This window comes from Mus musculus, chromosome 14 (genome assembly GCF_000001635.26).
Source record: "Mus musculus strain C57BL/6J chromosome 14, GRCm38.p6 C57BL/6J".
Lineage (NCBI taxonomy): Eukaryota > Metazoa > Chordata > Mammalia > Rodentia > Muridae > Mus > Mus musculus.
Genome location: NC_000080.6, coordinates 7747643 through 7763332, shown reverse-complemented (window position 1 = coordinate 7763332; position 15690 = coordinate 7747643). Strand labels below are relative to the sequence as shown.

The 15690-nt window shown below is 40.3% G+C and overlaps 1 protein-coding gene across 5 annotated transcripts in view; it reads left to right on the top strand.

The window, feature by feature from the left end:
- The window catches only part of Gm10044 (predicted gene 10044), a 42263-nt gene extending 30313 nt beyond the window's left edge, over window positions 1-11950 (top strand). The window contains exons 7-9 of one of the 5 annotated variants that reach the window (XR_003951008.1): window positions 6228-6307; window positions 6571-6664; window positions 11750-11950. Coding sequence is in view for 3 of the 5 variants with exons in the window: in XM_017316348.2 (XP_017171837.1) it covers window positions 6228-6340 (113 nt within the window). In the remaining 2 variants the exon portion in view is untranslated. Of the gene's footprint in view, window positions 1-2045; window positions 2265-6227; window positions 8009-11749 lie in introns of those variants that run through there. The other 4 variants (XM_017316349.2, XR_003951007.1, XM_017316350.2 and 1 more) reach the window with 4 other exon arrangements.
- Window positions 11951-15690: the final 3740 nt, after the last annotated feature.

The following is a 15690-nucleotide window of genomic DNA, read 5'->3' as shown; positions in this document are numbered from 1 at the left end:
ATTTAATTAAAGCAATCTTTTGTCTTAGGCTTTGCAGCATTGTGGTTTGGATGAGAATGGCCCACATGGTCTCATATATCCCAGTCCTTGGTCCTTCGTTGGTGTAGCTGTTTGGGAAGGGCAGGCGGTCTGGCCTTTTTGTACAAGGTGTGTCTTTGGGTGTGGACTTTGAGGTGTCTAAAGCTCATGTCATTTTCAGTGAGATCTCACTGCTTCCTGCTTGTGAACCAAAGTGTAAGTTTTCAGTTACTGCAGAAGCGCCTGGCCTGCCTGCTGTCGTGCTCACCGTGATGAGGGCTATGGAACCATAGCCGTGAATCACATGGTCTCGTTTATAAGTTGCCTCTGTCACTGTGTCTCTTTACAGTAATAGAAAAGGAACTAGGACATCAGGCAATGGCAGCCACACCAAACCTGGTGTCCTGAGCTTGAGCCCAAAAACTCAGAGGGAGAAGGAGAAATCAGATTTCTACAGTTTGTTCTCTGACATTCACACATGCCCCATGACACATACGTACACACACACACACACACACACACACACATACGTACACACACACACACACATACGTACACACACACACACACACACACACACACATTATATAAATAAATGCAAACAAGAAAGATTTTTAAAAGCCTTGTGGCTTCCAGGGAATTAGTAGAGAATTAACATTTAAATAATAATCTGGCTCTAGCAAAGTATATGATTATTGACAGATGATTCATTTATATTTCTCAGCAATAGTTGTAGTTTTTAGTGTATAGATCTTTATCTGCTTATCACATTTTCTGAATTGATGATATTCCGATAAAGGATATTTTTAAGTGAATGGGTTGTATGTACACATGTCTGACATCTGTTTAAATGATGTGGTTGTGTGTACATGTGTCCAACATCTCCATGCACATATACAGCATGGGTGATTATGATGGAGTGACGCTATGAGGGCGGTTGTCATGGTAGCCTCATCAGTGTACTCCACTATTCCGAAATCAGAGGCAGTTGTTCAGTGATCTTATTGTTCTATATGCTATGGAATATTGGGAGTGATTCCTCCTACTGCACTGGACTCTTTCTGAGAACTCTCTTTCATTTTCCTCTGAGATCTTATAACCACTATCACCCACTCTACATCTGTAAGACGGGAATTTTCACAGAGGCTAGTTAGATGTTTATCACTTTTGTCACTATCTGAAAAACATTTTCTTTTCTGTTTCTTTAAGTTCCAGGGATTAAGCCTTAGGCCTTATAAATGCTAACCAGAGACTGAGGTAAAACCTCACTTTTTAGTTTTAGAGAGGGTCTTAGTAGAAACCTCTCTACAGAGGAACCAGACAACCTCTCTGGTTCCAGGTCAGTCCCTTCCTTTTGCAAGATTTGGGATCACGATCATTGCTGATAATACCTTTTCTTAAATATTGTTGACAAAATAATCTTACCTATTTGGCCTCAGTAGTCTGAGGTAAAATTCTAAGTCTATCCCTCTCACTCCATCCTGGATGAAAGCAGATTGCAGTGGAGTCGCAGAAAATGCTGCAGATTAGCCGGGCGTGGTGGCGCACGCCTTTAATCCCAGCACTCGGGAGGCAGAGGCAGGTGGATCTCTGAGTTCGAGGCCAGCCTGGTCTACAAAGTGAGTTCCAGGACAGCCAGGGCTACACAGAGAAACCCTGTCTCAAAAAAAAAAAAAAAAAAAAAAAAAAAAAAAAAAAAAAAAGAAAAAGAAAATGCTGCAGATTGGCTAGATGGTCTTCACCTGCCTGAATCCTGTTGGTCACTGATCTCTTAGAGTAGCCATGTCTCTCCTGGGCCCAATGAAGGCAGTCCCCTCTTTTCTTACAGCATCTATTTGGTTTTGTAAGAGTCAGGTGAACATGAGCAGGTCTCACCTATAGAATCTAAAAAGTCAGATACAATGTTTCCCATTGTCCACACTCAAGGAGCTGTTAGCTCAATAAACAAACTAGAGGGTGTCAAAATGTAGTCCACCCTGCATTAAAAAAATGCACAGATATTTTGTTTCTATATTGTTTTCTCCTAGATAGAGATTCTGGTTGCCTATTGGGACTCTGGGATGAATTCTATTTATGTAAAAGACTGCTAGAAATTAAAAATAGTTGTGGTGATGTACTTAGAAGAGAAATTAAAAAAATGGAAACTAAGCATGGTGGAATACACAAAGAGCTCTCCAAAATTACAAAAGTGTTATCGCAGCAAGAGCAACGAGCAACAGCCTGGGAAGAACGCTGCAATCTGGGGTACAACAGATAAGTTGAAAATAGACTTGATGCTCTAGAATTGTAAGGAATATTTTGTAATTATTGACTTGTCTTTTGGAGTCTTACATGGAAGAAAATTTCGTAGTCTTGTGGATTATAAAATTCTTGGACTAGTTTAATACTGTAGTGCATACCTTAAACCCCAGCTCAGTCTATGAAGCCAGTTCTAAAGGTAGCTAGAGATACAAATGAGACCCCAACTTAAAAGGGTTTTTAAAAAAATTATTATTATTATTATAAATAGGGGTTGAAGAGTTCTAGTCAGATGATGGCAGTGTGCAGGCAGCTGCTGTGTAGTGGCATCTCAAGGTGCTATCAGCACTGCAAAATCATTTTGGGGTTACTTGTAATATTTTATTTATTTATTTATTTTTTGAAACAGTTCCTCTGTGTAGCCCTGGCTGTCCTGGAACTTTTTTTGTAGACCAGGTTATTCTGGAACTCAGAGAGCCACCTGCCTCCTGAGTTCTGGGATTAAACACATGCATCACCATGCCCAGCTACTTGCATATTTTAGAAAGGTAAAATTTAATTTCTAGTTATTTTAGAAACTTGTTAATAAGCAGTAACTTTAAAAAATGGTTAAGTTCAGATTATTTGTTTTAGTTGACAAATAACTGTGATAGTATAGAAAAGATAGTTTTCAGTTTGCACCATAGCTGAATAATTTCAAAATGACTTTTTTTTAAAATATTCTTTACCAGAGTTAATTTTAAGCAAACTTACCAATCAAAAAAATATTCTTTCACTATTATCTTTTGAGTATACATGATCTTTCAAAGAGACTGAAATACAAGACAAAAACATGAACTAAATGGGAAATATAATGGGAACATAGCAGTTTTATTATGCCAATAGGTATTGACTTATTACTGTGATGAAAATTTCAGTTACAAATATTAACATCTTCTTTCTAATGAGTGAATGTCTCAGTTTTCTATGGGCAAAATACCACGACCAAGGCAATATATAGGAGGTGTTAAGTTTTGGGGCTCATGGTTCCAAAGGATAGAGTCCATTTTAGAAAGGGGCATAGCGTCAGGGAGGCAGGCATGGTGCTAGAGCAGTAGTTCAGAGCTTACATCCTGAGCTGCAGCATGAGGCAGAGCCAGAGAGTGAACTAGCTGGGAGGAGTGTGGGATTTTTAAATTTCAAATTCCATGCCCAGGGACACACTTCCTCCCACAAGGCCACACTTCATAATCCTTCCCGGACAGTTCTACTAACTGGGGATCAAGCATTTAAATATTTAAAGCCTATGGGGGGCATCTTCATTCAAACACCACAATGAATATTAATATGAGCATGTTTAATTGTAGGTCTTCCTTAAAACAAAATAAGAAAATAATACATGATGATTGTTCTGATGAAATAGTGAAAACTGAGTTAAGAGGTAGGGAAAGGCAATATTATGAAGAATTTGGAAGGCAGCTATGGTCACCATTATACCATCAATGCTATAATGAAGAATTTGAAGTCAGTCAACATGAACTGTTCCTAGAGAATCTAAATATGAACTTAAAAGCTTTACACAACAGTGTGGCACAGGTAAATTAATTATTACTGCAAATTTCATATCTGATTAACATTATTTATATCAATTTGTATATTGCGTATATAATATCTACTTCTATCTATCTATCTATCTATCTATCTATCTATCTATCTATCTATCTATCTATCTACCTATGTATGTATGTACGTACGTGTGTATGTATGTATTCATGTATGTGTGTATGTGTGTATGTATTTGTGTGTCACTAAAGGGATACTATTTGAAAACATGTTTGTTGACAATTTCATTATTTGTAAACTCCAAAGGTTCTACTTACACAAGTGTAACACATCTGTTGTAACTCTGGGCAGTATCATGTGTGGGACACCACATGTGTGCAACAGTTGCTGACCATGCTGCTGCTGTGTGACCAGTGTATTGTTGTATAATTAGGTGTTAACTAAATTCTCATCCTATGATGAGATTATAATACAGCTAAAATTATTGATCTTACTATTGTCAATCATTGTTAGCCTATAATTTCACACTGCTCTTTCAGTTTTTGCATTGTTGTTCATTTGTTTAAGAGATAATCTGTATAAATATAAATTTATTGAAGGAGAAATGATATTTGATAAACATGTAACTTTTATTTAAACTGAACACATTTTTGCTTAACAATCTGTTAGGATAAAATCAAGTCCTTCATTAAATGTGGGTAAGCCATTAAGTATGAAAATTGAAAGCACTTATTCTAATAGAAGATAATTATTTTTTCAAAGACCAAAATATGTTTTTCTAACTATGGAGACAAATGAGATTTGGGTTCCTTGTTATGCAGCCAAATGAGAAGGAAGATTTGCAGTGTTTTACTCTGGCTACTGCTTTCCTGGTATGCATTCCACATACCCTTCATCTACTATTCAGGGTTCTGGATGAGGCAGCTCAGCATGAATACTCACTAGAAACACATTGATTCAAGATCTTTGATCTCAAAACAGAGCCCAGTAATATGCTGGTCTTTATCAGTTACACGCTGCTTAGTGTAGAAGGCTATGTTTGCATTTTACTGTATGATCATTATACTGAAAATTAAGTACTGAGAAAAAGTTAAATATGAATTAATATAAGTGGATATTAGTTGCTGTTTTTTAAAAAATAAAGTCCCAATTGTTTGATTTTACTAATGAAGACTTGGGAGCCGGATGCTAGGGTGCAAGCCTGTTAGCTCTGAGGGTCAGAGAAAGCGTCTGGCTGACTTTCCTCCTCAGCCACTGTTCCAGAGCCATCCCCTCTCTCACACCATCTCAAAAAACCTCCTTCAAAACGAATGTCTCTCTCTTCTACTTCCTGTGCTCCTCTCTATCTGTCCCCCTGACTCCTCCTTACTCTCTGTTTTCCTTAATAATCTTATATTCTCTTCCTGTCAACTGATTGCTTGTTCTGCCTCTTGACATAAGGTTAAATTAATATCATAATCCTGTTTATGATATTCGAGCAGAAAGCTCTTGGATTACAGGTATGTGCTAAGGCTGAGCCACACCATAACTCAAAACTCAGGTTTTCCCAATAATTAATACAACCTTAGAGTTCACAGTCTGATCCAATATCCTGGAACAAGAAGTACTGGTTGCTAGTGCAGTTTGACCTTTATGAATTATTGGGGACAAATTATGGGCTTTGTGCTCTCTATTGGCTGCTGCTTTCAGCAGTGCAGGGATGATATAGTGCCCCTTGCATAGAAAACCTCTACTGGCATGCCAAGTACCTATGATACCAGCTTTTGCCATGGCTTAAACCACAAAGTACTAGTGCTGAATGCAAATACCATACACAGCTAATCAATTACTCTTATTCTAAGAGGTCACTGTTGTAGACAAATGAATCTCTTCATTTTTAGAGGCAGAGTCCCTGAGGTAGAGAAAGCTAATTCATTCCGGTTCAGTGGAGCCAGGATATAGACCTATCTGTACTTCCACCACCACTCAATTTCATGAAACATCCACTTGCCACCCAGAGTATCATCTTGGTTTTTATTATCATTGCTATCCTTTGAACACTCATTGACATGATACTTTCAACCATTCTTGGAGATAGTTTTGAAATATAAGCAAATTCTTCACACAGGGAATTTCTGGGTTTTCCTCACTTTATCAGTTTTCTCCGCTTGAGTAGCTGATAAAATAAAGTTTGAAAACAAGAATCATGTGCTTCCATACTAGAGCAGAGGTCAGTGACTTTTATATAGGAGTGGACCGTATGGTTGTAGGCTTCACGGGGATACAGTGCTTGTTTATCAACTTGCTCTCAGCCTGTGCAGCACAGAAGCTCACCAAAGCTGAGAGGCGACTGGATGCAGCTGTTCTGAGTAGATTCTAGAATGAAAGTAGGCGATGGGCAGACATGTTCTAGATGACAACCATAGGCCTCTTTGTTTTCTTTGTTTTAGTTGCAGGAAGCACAGTTGCAAGAAGATCCACAGAGGGAAGGTGTCCTGAGTTCTGCAAGAATGGAACATCTGCTATGGAAGTATGGCTTAAAGCCAAATGCAAAAGACCTTAAATATTTGTAAATCTGATCAGCAATATAGTGTGGTGATTATGTTGGCTGTGGCAATAAGCACACCCTGGTTAAGCCCTAGAGACTTTATGTTATGTGCAATGCCTAACAGTGCTATGTTACGTAATTTCCATGGTCACAACCCTGTATGCCACCATCTTTCTCTTTAGTTTCTTAAGAATGGAATCATTAAGAATTGAGAATAATTAGTTATTCTGTAAAATGCCTTATAGGCTGGAAGTTGAGTGTCTCAAGTTAGAAGACTCAGTAAAGAACCAAGCAGAAGAAATTGAAGAGATTGAGAATCAACTGTTACGAGAAGATTTGGTAAATTACTCTCCTATTCACTCCTGCCACCATAAAGAGAAAAGTTCCCGTCCTCAGTGCTACTTTATGGGAAAGTTAGGAAACAGGAAAGAGTTAATTGACAAAAATTTCGGTGTTCATAGTGATAATTTGTGTAAGAGTGCAAGTCCTCTTAACAGAAGAATTTGATTGAAATCATAGAATTAATGATTTGTGCAGCATTTCATGAATGTTGGGTTTCAACTGTCAAAATCTTGTCTAGAAAGACCTTTACATGTGCACGTTACCAAACACAGACAGTTGTAAACACATAATTAAAAATATTTTAGACAAAGAAGTTGGGATCATAAGATTGTACTGTGAGTACTAAGCTGGTGCAGGGATGTATTCGTTTCTATTGACTTGTCTCTTTGTATGACTGATATTCTCATAACTGAAGGGGCATTGAAAAAGGTTTTTATTATTCTTATTAATCAGTCTACTCATTACTATGCTTTTCCTGCATCTAGAATATGACAACACATCAATAAGGAAAATTCTGTCAATAGAGTTCTAATAGACATTCTTCACATAGTATCATAGAGAAATATATTAGGATATCAAAAATTGAAACTTTTATTTTAGTACCCCAAGCCTCTTAAACTTATTCAACTGTAATGAGGGATTTTCTATAGATGTCCAAAGGAATGAATTAGAAATATGCAATTAAATGAATTATTAGCCATTTCTAGTCTACTCAACTCTTATAGAATGTTCTGAGATCATAGGTTCCTTCAGTAGAGAGTAGATAATATATACATTCTGAGGTGAAGAGTCTAGACAGGGAAGATGAGATCTCTATCTCACACAGGCTTCCATCCAATATGGTTGAATGCCATGTGAGAAGGCTCCCCTTATCATCATGTCTGTTTAGAAAAAAATAGATTATTCAAAAGAAAAGAAACGAGGTGGTTGATACTCTGGTGCTCATAGAAAACTCTAGCACTCTAAAAGAGTAACTGCAGCTGGGGCTATACCACAGTTGTAGAACACGAACCTCACATGCAGAAGGTCCTGGGTCTAACATACAGTACCGCACAAAAAGGCTCAGTTGGTTATGGGGTCTTTCCGGGCCATAAAGATGTCTAATATGGGGCAGGAGGCTGGTGGGCTCAGGCAGATTTTTTTTCATGGACTCACACAAGATATCACAGTACATGAAGCAGATAAAATGGTAGTTGCTCTGTTATTAGCAAAGGTCAAGGCATGGCACTTCTTTCCCATCCCCTAATTGGTGGCTGGCATTCACTGGAGTTGTGTTACTTGAAGGTCTTGCTTTGGGAATTGTTTTCTTCTTTTGAAAATAGACTTTTTTCAAGCAACATATTCTGAATATGTGTTTTCCTTCCTGAACTGCCCCCCCCCCCACCTCATTTGAATCCACACTCTTTCTTTTTTCCTTAGGGGGAAAAAAAAACCCTGGTATCTAAGAAGAAGAATAAAATGAAGCCAGACAAGCTGGAATAGGGCAGAACAAACTTTTGACATTTTGATGAAAAGAGCATGAGTTAAGAGGATAGGTTACACCAAAGACTGGCAGATTAAGAGGTCCTGGAATCCCAAACAGAGGAGAGAGTAACCATAGCCACTTCTTCTCCAGTGGAAGTGAGGGACTGCCGGGTGGGGTGGAGGGTTAAACTTCCCCTACTTAGAAATATATTGGTGGCAAAGTTTATTACCTGAGTGCAGTTACGTTCTGGTTTGTGTGGGCATCTGGTCCTTGCCCTGCAGCTGGGTAGTCCTCCTGAGCATTTCAGATGGTGCAGCTGTCTTAGCCTTCGGCCAGTGCTTGAGCCATGCAATCTCAAGTAATAGACGCCACACTGCAAACAGGGCTAGTGTTTTTTGAAATATTAAACTGAATGAATTCATTGAAAGCGACTTGACAAACTCTGACAAGAGTTATCTTAAATTAAAATCAGGCTGCTACTACATCCTAGGAGAGAAGCCTTGCCCCTGGGTGACAGGGCGTTTTAGCTTATTTAGTAAAGGGTGGGTGAAAATTAGAGCTGTTTTGTGCACTTGATTCCACGAGGTAGATGAGGGCTGTGCGTGTTCTCACATTCTAAGGCTCTAACTTGTGGTGGCTGATAGCTTAGAAGCACAAACTCTCTCTAGAATCAGTTTCTAAAACAAGGACTGTGGCAATGGATTGTGGATCACAGAGGAAACTGTGAAGCAGGAGCGAAGGGTAGTGCCTGACATACAGTTGGTATAGAGACAGATTTCTTCCTACTGATCCGGGTTCTGACATCCCTCTCTTGGAACTTAGTCTTTCCTGTGTTCTCATGATTCAGACTATCTTTGTTCTCTCTATGGAATTCCTGTAGGTAATTTCTGAAGTGCTGGCTTGGTCATCATGAACTTCCTTAGCTTGTGCTGTTCTTGAAATGCCCTTATTTTTCCATTAACTTAAAAAGATAACTTTGGGGATTGAAATACACCATCCCACACTTTCCTTGGTTTGATGGTCCCTGGTGCGAGGTGTAGTGTTTTTCTGGTATTTCTGCCTTTCTAGGGAAGGTGACATTTCTTTTACCTTTAATAATTATTAACTTAATTGATACTATTTAATATTGTTTCTTCACTTCCATTTTTGCATCTTGACTATAATATATTGTGGGAAGTTTCTTGTGTTATTATATTTACTTGGGCTTCTACATATTTCTAGAGTTTGAATGTCCATATCCCTACATTTGGGGTAATTCTTCCATAATTTCACTGAATAGATTCCTTTTGCCTTCTCTGTGTTTATCTTAGATTAGCCTTCTATATGTAGATTCATAGTTTTGGCCTCCTGATTGTTTCCTGGAGTTATTGAACATGAAATGCTCATTTTCTCCCTTGCAGATATATTTTGTACACTTTTTTCATGTGTATGTGTGTACTCACGTGTGTGTGTGATTATTTGTGTATGTACCACATGTGTGCTATCCCAGCAAAGGTCAGAAGATAGCATTGATACTGAGTTTCAGGAGGTGGTGATCCACATGATGTAGTTGCTTGGGAATTCAACCCAGGTCTTCTGCAAGAGCATCAAGTGCTCTTATGGAGCCATTTGTTCAGGCCCAGGGTAAAGGCTTTTATTTTTACTATTTTATGTACGTTTGTAGTTTTTGTTTGTTTGTTTGATTTGATTTGATTTTTTTGTTTTTTTGTTTTTGTTTTTGTTTTTGTTTTTTTGAGACAGGGTTTCTCTGTGTAACTGGCTGTCCTGGAACTTGTTCTGTAGAGTACAAGAACTTACAGAGATCTGCCTGCCTTTGTTGCCTGAGTACTGAGATTAAAGGCACGTGTTACAACTGGCTGGCTGATAAATAAAAGGTCTTATTAAAAGGTTTTCATTCCAAAAAAAAAAAAGAGGTTTTGATGACTGTCAACATTTTATTGGAGTTGTTGGATTGAAAATCAGATTTTAGGTCAGGTGGTGCTGATGTATACCTTTAATCTTAGCACTCAAGAGGCAGAGCTGTGTGGATTTCTGTTAGTTCAAGGCCAGCCTGGTCTATAGAGTAGGTTCCAGGACAGCGAAGGCTAGCGAGAGAGAGAGAGAGAGAGAGAGAGAGAGAGAGAGAGAGAGAGAGAGAGAGAGAGAGAGAGAGAGAGAGAGAGGAGACTTTAGTGTGGGATGCTGAATAATTTAAAAATAGACTTGCAGATGAGAGCCTTTATCCAAGAATATTCGAGTCCAGTGGAAGGAGGGAAACAGATTGATTAAAACAAAACAAAACAAAGACAAAACAAAAGGCAGCAGCAGGCAGCAGGCAGCAGGCAGCAGGCAGCAGGCAGCAGGCAGCAGGCAGCAGGCAGCAGGCAGCAGGCAGCAGGCAGCAGGCAGCAGGCAGCAGGCGAGAGACACACCTGGCTTGGAGTGAGCTTTTGAAACCTCAGAGTCTACCTTTGGTGACACATCTCCAACAAGGCCACACCTCCTAATCCTTCCAACAGCTTATCAGCTTCTGACCAAGCATGGCTAGAGGGGTCAATCTCATCAAACCATAAGTGGCACACCTATAACCTCAGCTCCTTCAAGGTGGAGACAGCAGGTCACCCTTGGCTATACTGGATACTTACTATAAGCCAGCTTGGGCTGACAGCCTGTCTACAGCCAAACCCCAAACTAGAAACCTGCAGTCTTTTTTGTAGCCTGCAGGTCTGCATTGGTTATTACCCCATCTAATGTCTGTGTGTGGAAGATAAGTGAACACCCAGCCCTAGCAGAGGACGTTATGACTGTCAGGTCAAGTATCTGTAAATGATACTCTTGGGCCTTCTGAGCTTTTGCTTTTGTTTTTTTTCAAGACAGGGTTTCTCTGTGTAGCCCTGGCTGTCCTGGAATTCACTTTGTAGACCAGGTTGGCCTTGGACTCAGAAATCCACCTGCCTCTGCCTCTTGAGTGCTGGGATTAATGGCGTGCGCCACCACGCCCGGCACAGGGCCTTCTGAGTTTTATGAGTAAATAATTCTGTTCTCCACAGGGCCCCTAAAGAAGGAGCTAGAGAAAGTACCCAAGGAGCTAAAAGGATTGGCAACCCTATAGGGGGATCAACAATTTGAACTAACCAGTACCCCCAGAACTGTGTCTCTAGTTGCATAAGTAGCAGAGGATGGCCTAGTGGCCATCAGTGGGAGGAGAGGTCCTTGGTCTTGGGAAGAACATATACCCCAATACAGGGGAATGCCAGGGCCAGGAAGTGGGAGTGGGTGGGTTGGGGAGCAGGGTGGAGGGAGGGTATAGGGGACTTTCGGGATAACATTTGAAATGTAAATGTAGAAAATATATAATAAAAAATAATTCTGTTCTCTCCTGCTTGTCCACCTTTCAGCTTCCAAGTATTAAAAACCTGTGTTTTAGCAAATATATCCAGTAGTTTAACTTCTATGATAAAGGTGTAACTCAATGTATTGTGTTTTAACAAAAGTCATTATTTGAATTTTCCTAGTTGGCATTTTATAAACCATTTCTAATGCATTTTGGTCATAAATTCATGAGAAATGCTATTTTAAGACATAAGGATAAGTCTCTGTGTATTTAAAAAAGTCTACTTATAAATATTTTGTCAAAGACTGGAGACAAAAAGAGAGAACGAAGCGAAGTGACCCAGTCAACACAATCTCTGGCACGTGCTTTGGAGCAGGAGATGGAGAAAAGTGAAGAATTAAAAAAGGAACTCTGTGGGTAAGACTCGGACGTTTGAGATCTTCCCAGCTATGCAGCTATTGACTGAACTTTAACTTAATGACTACCCGAATGAAAATCACGTATCTGCCATTTCATAACCCAAAGTTAGTATGTTTTAAATGTACTTCAGAAACTAAGGACAATGTGGAACATTTTTTGAGTACCAAAAAAAAAAAAAAAAAAAAAAAAAGAAATCACTCTTTCAGCTTTGGTGGCAGTAATACCAATGCCTTTGGTGTAACTGTCATTGTACCCTTTGTCTTCTATCTTGCACTGTGTATTTCTGAAACATTGTGGGTGTGCACGTGTGTGCGTGTGTGTGTCTGTGTACATGTATGCATGTGTGCGTATGTATGCCTTTTTTTTTTAAGTTCCACAGCTTGTCTATAAAGAGATGGAAAGGTTTAGTCACTTCTGGGAACCCCAAAGCTGGTGTAGACATTTCTTTCTGGCCTTTGAGCCACCTCTGACCTCTTAATATGTGTCCCCTGACTCTAGAGAGGTCACCTGTAGTTGGCAGAGTAGAGCCTTCTTAGTGGAGTCTTGATAGTCCAATTTTCCCAGGGTTTCCACCAAGTCCTGGGCCTCCTCTAGGCATTCGTGTGTGGTTTCTGCCGTCGCCAGGAGGTTATTTATAAACTGGTAAAGAGGCTTCATCTTCAGGTTTTAGTAAGAGACAATGTTGAGCTCCATTAATTATAAGGAAGCTATGGGTTTCCCTTCTATTTTTAGAGTTGCCCTGAACATCCTTTTCTTTTTCAAGTGGGGGCATTTATGATCTTTAGGACCTCCTTGCCTCCTTTTCTAAAAGCGACTTGTTTTAGATGTCTCCTGCACAGGTAGGCCACTGGCCCTGTGTCAGGGCCTGAGGAAGCACATTGGCTTCTAGAAGCCATTTGTTTCAGACTTCTCTTCCAGTTCTCTGGTTGGCTGTGGCTGTCAACAGGATGATTCCCAGGATGCCCCTGTTGCCTTCACTCTCTCACATATCTCCTGCACTTTTTTATTTTTTTTAAACATTTTCTCTGCCATTAACATTAACTCTCTCAGACTTCTTTTTCTTAACCTCTCAACCCTCTGGAACTTTTTCTTTTTCTTTCTTTTTTAAAAATTTATTTATTATTATATGTAAGTACACTATAGCTGTCTGTCTTCAGACACACCAGAAGAGGGCGTCAGATCTCATTAAGGGTGGTCGTGAGCCACCATGTAGTTGCTGGGATTTGAACTCTGGACTTTCAGAGGAGCAGTCAGTGCTCTTAATCGCTGAGCCATCTCTCCAGGCCCTGAGCTTTTTCTTAATATCTGCTGCTGCCTAATTGATAAATGCTAGAGCTACTGCAGCTTTCACTTTGGAATGTCTCCATGACATGTTTTAAAAGAAAGCTGTGGAACTCCTTCTCTGACTAATATTTATCTTTGGGTGCGCTGTCTCACAGCTGCTTTGAGATCTGCCAACAGAGACTGTCGGTAAGACTTAGATTCTCTCCTTACCTTTAGCAGCGTTGAAGTCCCAATCTGGGTGGGTTTAAGGGAAAGCCTTTGTGTTCCTGCAGCAGGTCTCCCCTCCCCCACCTGCAATGGGGCTGCCCGGGGCAGAGCTGTCTTTTCTCCCAAGGAGTTGAATAAGGTGGGGCTGCCTGTTGTTTGGGGAGAAAAAGTTTTCCTAGTGGTGATTGAAAGATTCTGTTTCCTAGTTTCAACATAGTGGAGCTGAAGGCGTCTGTCCCATTGTTAAATGTATGATAGAAGGTCACCCCATAGCATAGACAACAAAGACAAAACAGAAGAATTTGTCTTTTCCTCTCTATTAGGCAGGAACGAGAGACAACCAGAAGGTGGCGCTCATACACAAGAAAAGAAACGGAACAAAAGTAACCAGATTGGGGGTTGTGGGTGCCCTTGGCTTCCTGAGCCCACTCCCACCCCAGACCTGGACTCAGAATGACTTCTGGTGCAAATCTCCTATAACTGTGTACGGACACAGATACAGATTTAAGGCCTTTTTTTTTTTTTTTTTTTTTTCAGAACAGAATTACGAATGTAGCACCACTCAAGGGTTTAGAAACTGACACAGACAGACAGGACAGACAGACAGGAAGGAACCATATATAAACACATGGACAGACTCACACACTCAGACGGACATTCCTGGTATTGAGATCTTTCAGGTCAGGTCCTGGAGGCTTTGGAGTCCTGGCCAGTGCACTAAAGTGTTGTTTTAGGAAACATTTGTGAACTCCGAAAGACCACCAAGGAGCCGATTCCGATGCAATCACATTAGTGTCTCTTTATTCAAGCTCAAGCTTGGGCTCCCTGCCAACTCTGACATAGCAGGAAGGTGGAGCCTTGAGCCTAGTTTTAGGCAAGCATTTATAGAGGCAAGAAAGGGGTATCTAGCCTGATACACATGTGATTGGGGGCCCATTATGGCTTTTAACATTGTTGGTTGGTTCTGGGAGCCAAACCTGTTTTCCTCCTGATCGATGGTTATTAGGAAGTGAAGTGTTAGGGCAGACTTGAAACCTGGAGGTGCAGATTTGTGGGGAATAACCTGGAAACCGGTGCTAGACACAGGTCTTGTTGGGGGTAACCTGGAAACCGGTGCTAGGTTCTGGCCTGCTGATTCACTTCAATTCAACCTTAGGTCAGGTTCTCTAAGATGGAGTCTGAACCCAAAAGATTTGGTTTCTCACAGTGAGAGCAGCTGTGATCCTGCCTTGCCCATTATGGTGAGCCACACCTTCAAACAGTCCATAGTATGAGAGCAGATGTGACCACCATGGTTTCCCCATTATGGTAGACCACACCTTCAGTCCACGAACCCAAGTAAACCTCCCTCATGTTGCTTTGGTCAGATACTTTGTCATAGCACAACAGCCACCATTACAGAGCTGAAAAGGGACGTGGGTTTCTCAAAGCGTTCTGCATGTGGTTACAGACGTATCTGCCAAATTAATCTTAAAAATTCTCCTTATAAGCCATAGCTAGTCAAAGTGCAGAGATAAAGTGATCTTGGGGTACCTGTCCTCAGCTATTGCATTTAAACCTAATCTCTGCACTTCAGACTCAGGGAGCATTGTGGAAGAGGAGAGGAAAGGTTGTAAAGACCAGGGACCAGGACATCTGCTGCAAGGCAGTTTCTTCCTAAATAAATAAATAAATAAATAAATAAATAAATAAAGTGCAGGGAGGGATGGCTCTGGGGGGAGTTGTGGGGTGGAGTGTTTGGGGACACAATTATGTGGTTGGAGAGATGGCTTAATGCTAAGGGCACTTGCTAAGCTTCCAGAAGACCAGGGTTTGATTTCTAGAAGCCACGTGGCAGCTCACAACTATCTTAAATTCCAGGCTCAGGAGATCCAATGCCCTTTTTTTAAAAGATTTTTTTAAAAAATTATTTTTATTATATGTAAGTACACTGTAGCTGTCTTCAGACACCCCAGAAGAGGGAGTCAGATCTCATTACGGATGGTTGTGAGCCACCATGTGGTTGCTGGGATTTGAACTTTTTGAACTCAGGACCTTTGGAAGAGCAGTCAGTGCTCTTACCCGCTGAGCCATCTCACCAGCCCCCAATACCCTTTTTTGGTCTCTGTAGGCACTAGGCACACATGTGGTATACATACATACATGCAAGCAAAACCATAATTTTGTTGAAGATATTTACTGGCCTTTTAAGTTGGAAATCTTCACTCTCTTCTATACCTATTCTCCTTAGGTTTGGTCTTCTCATTGTGTCCTGAATTTCCTGGATGTTTTGGGTTAGGAGCTTTTTTTTTTTTATTTTTCATTTTCTTTGACTGTTGTGTCAATGTTTTCTAT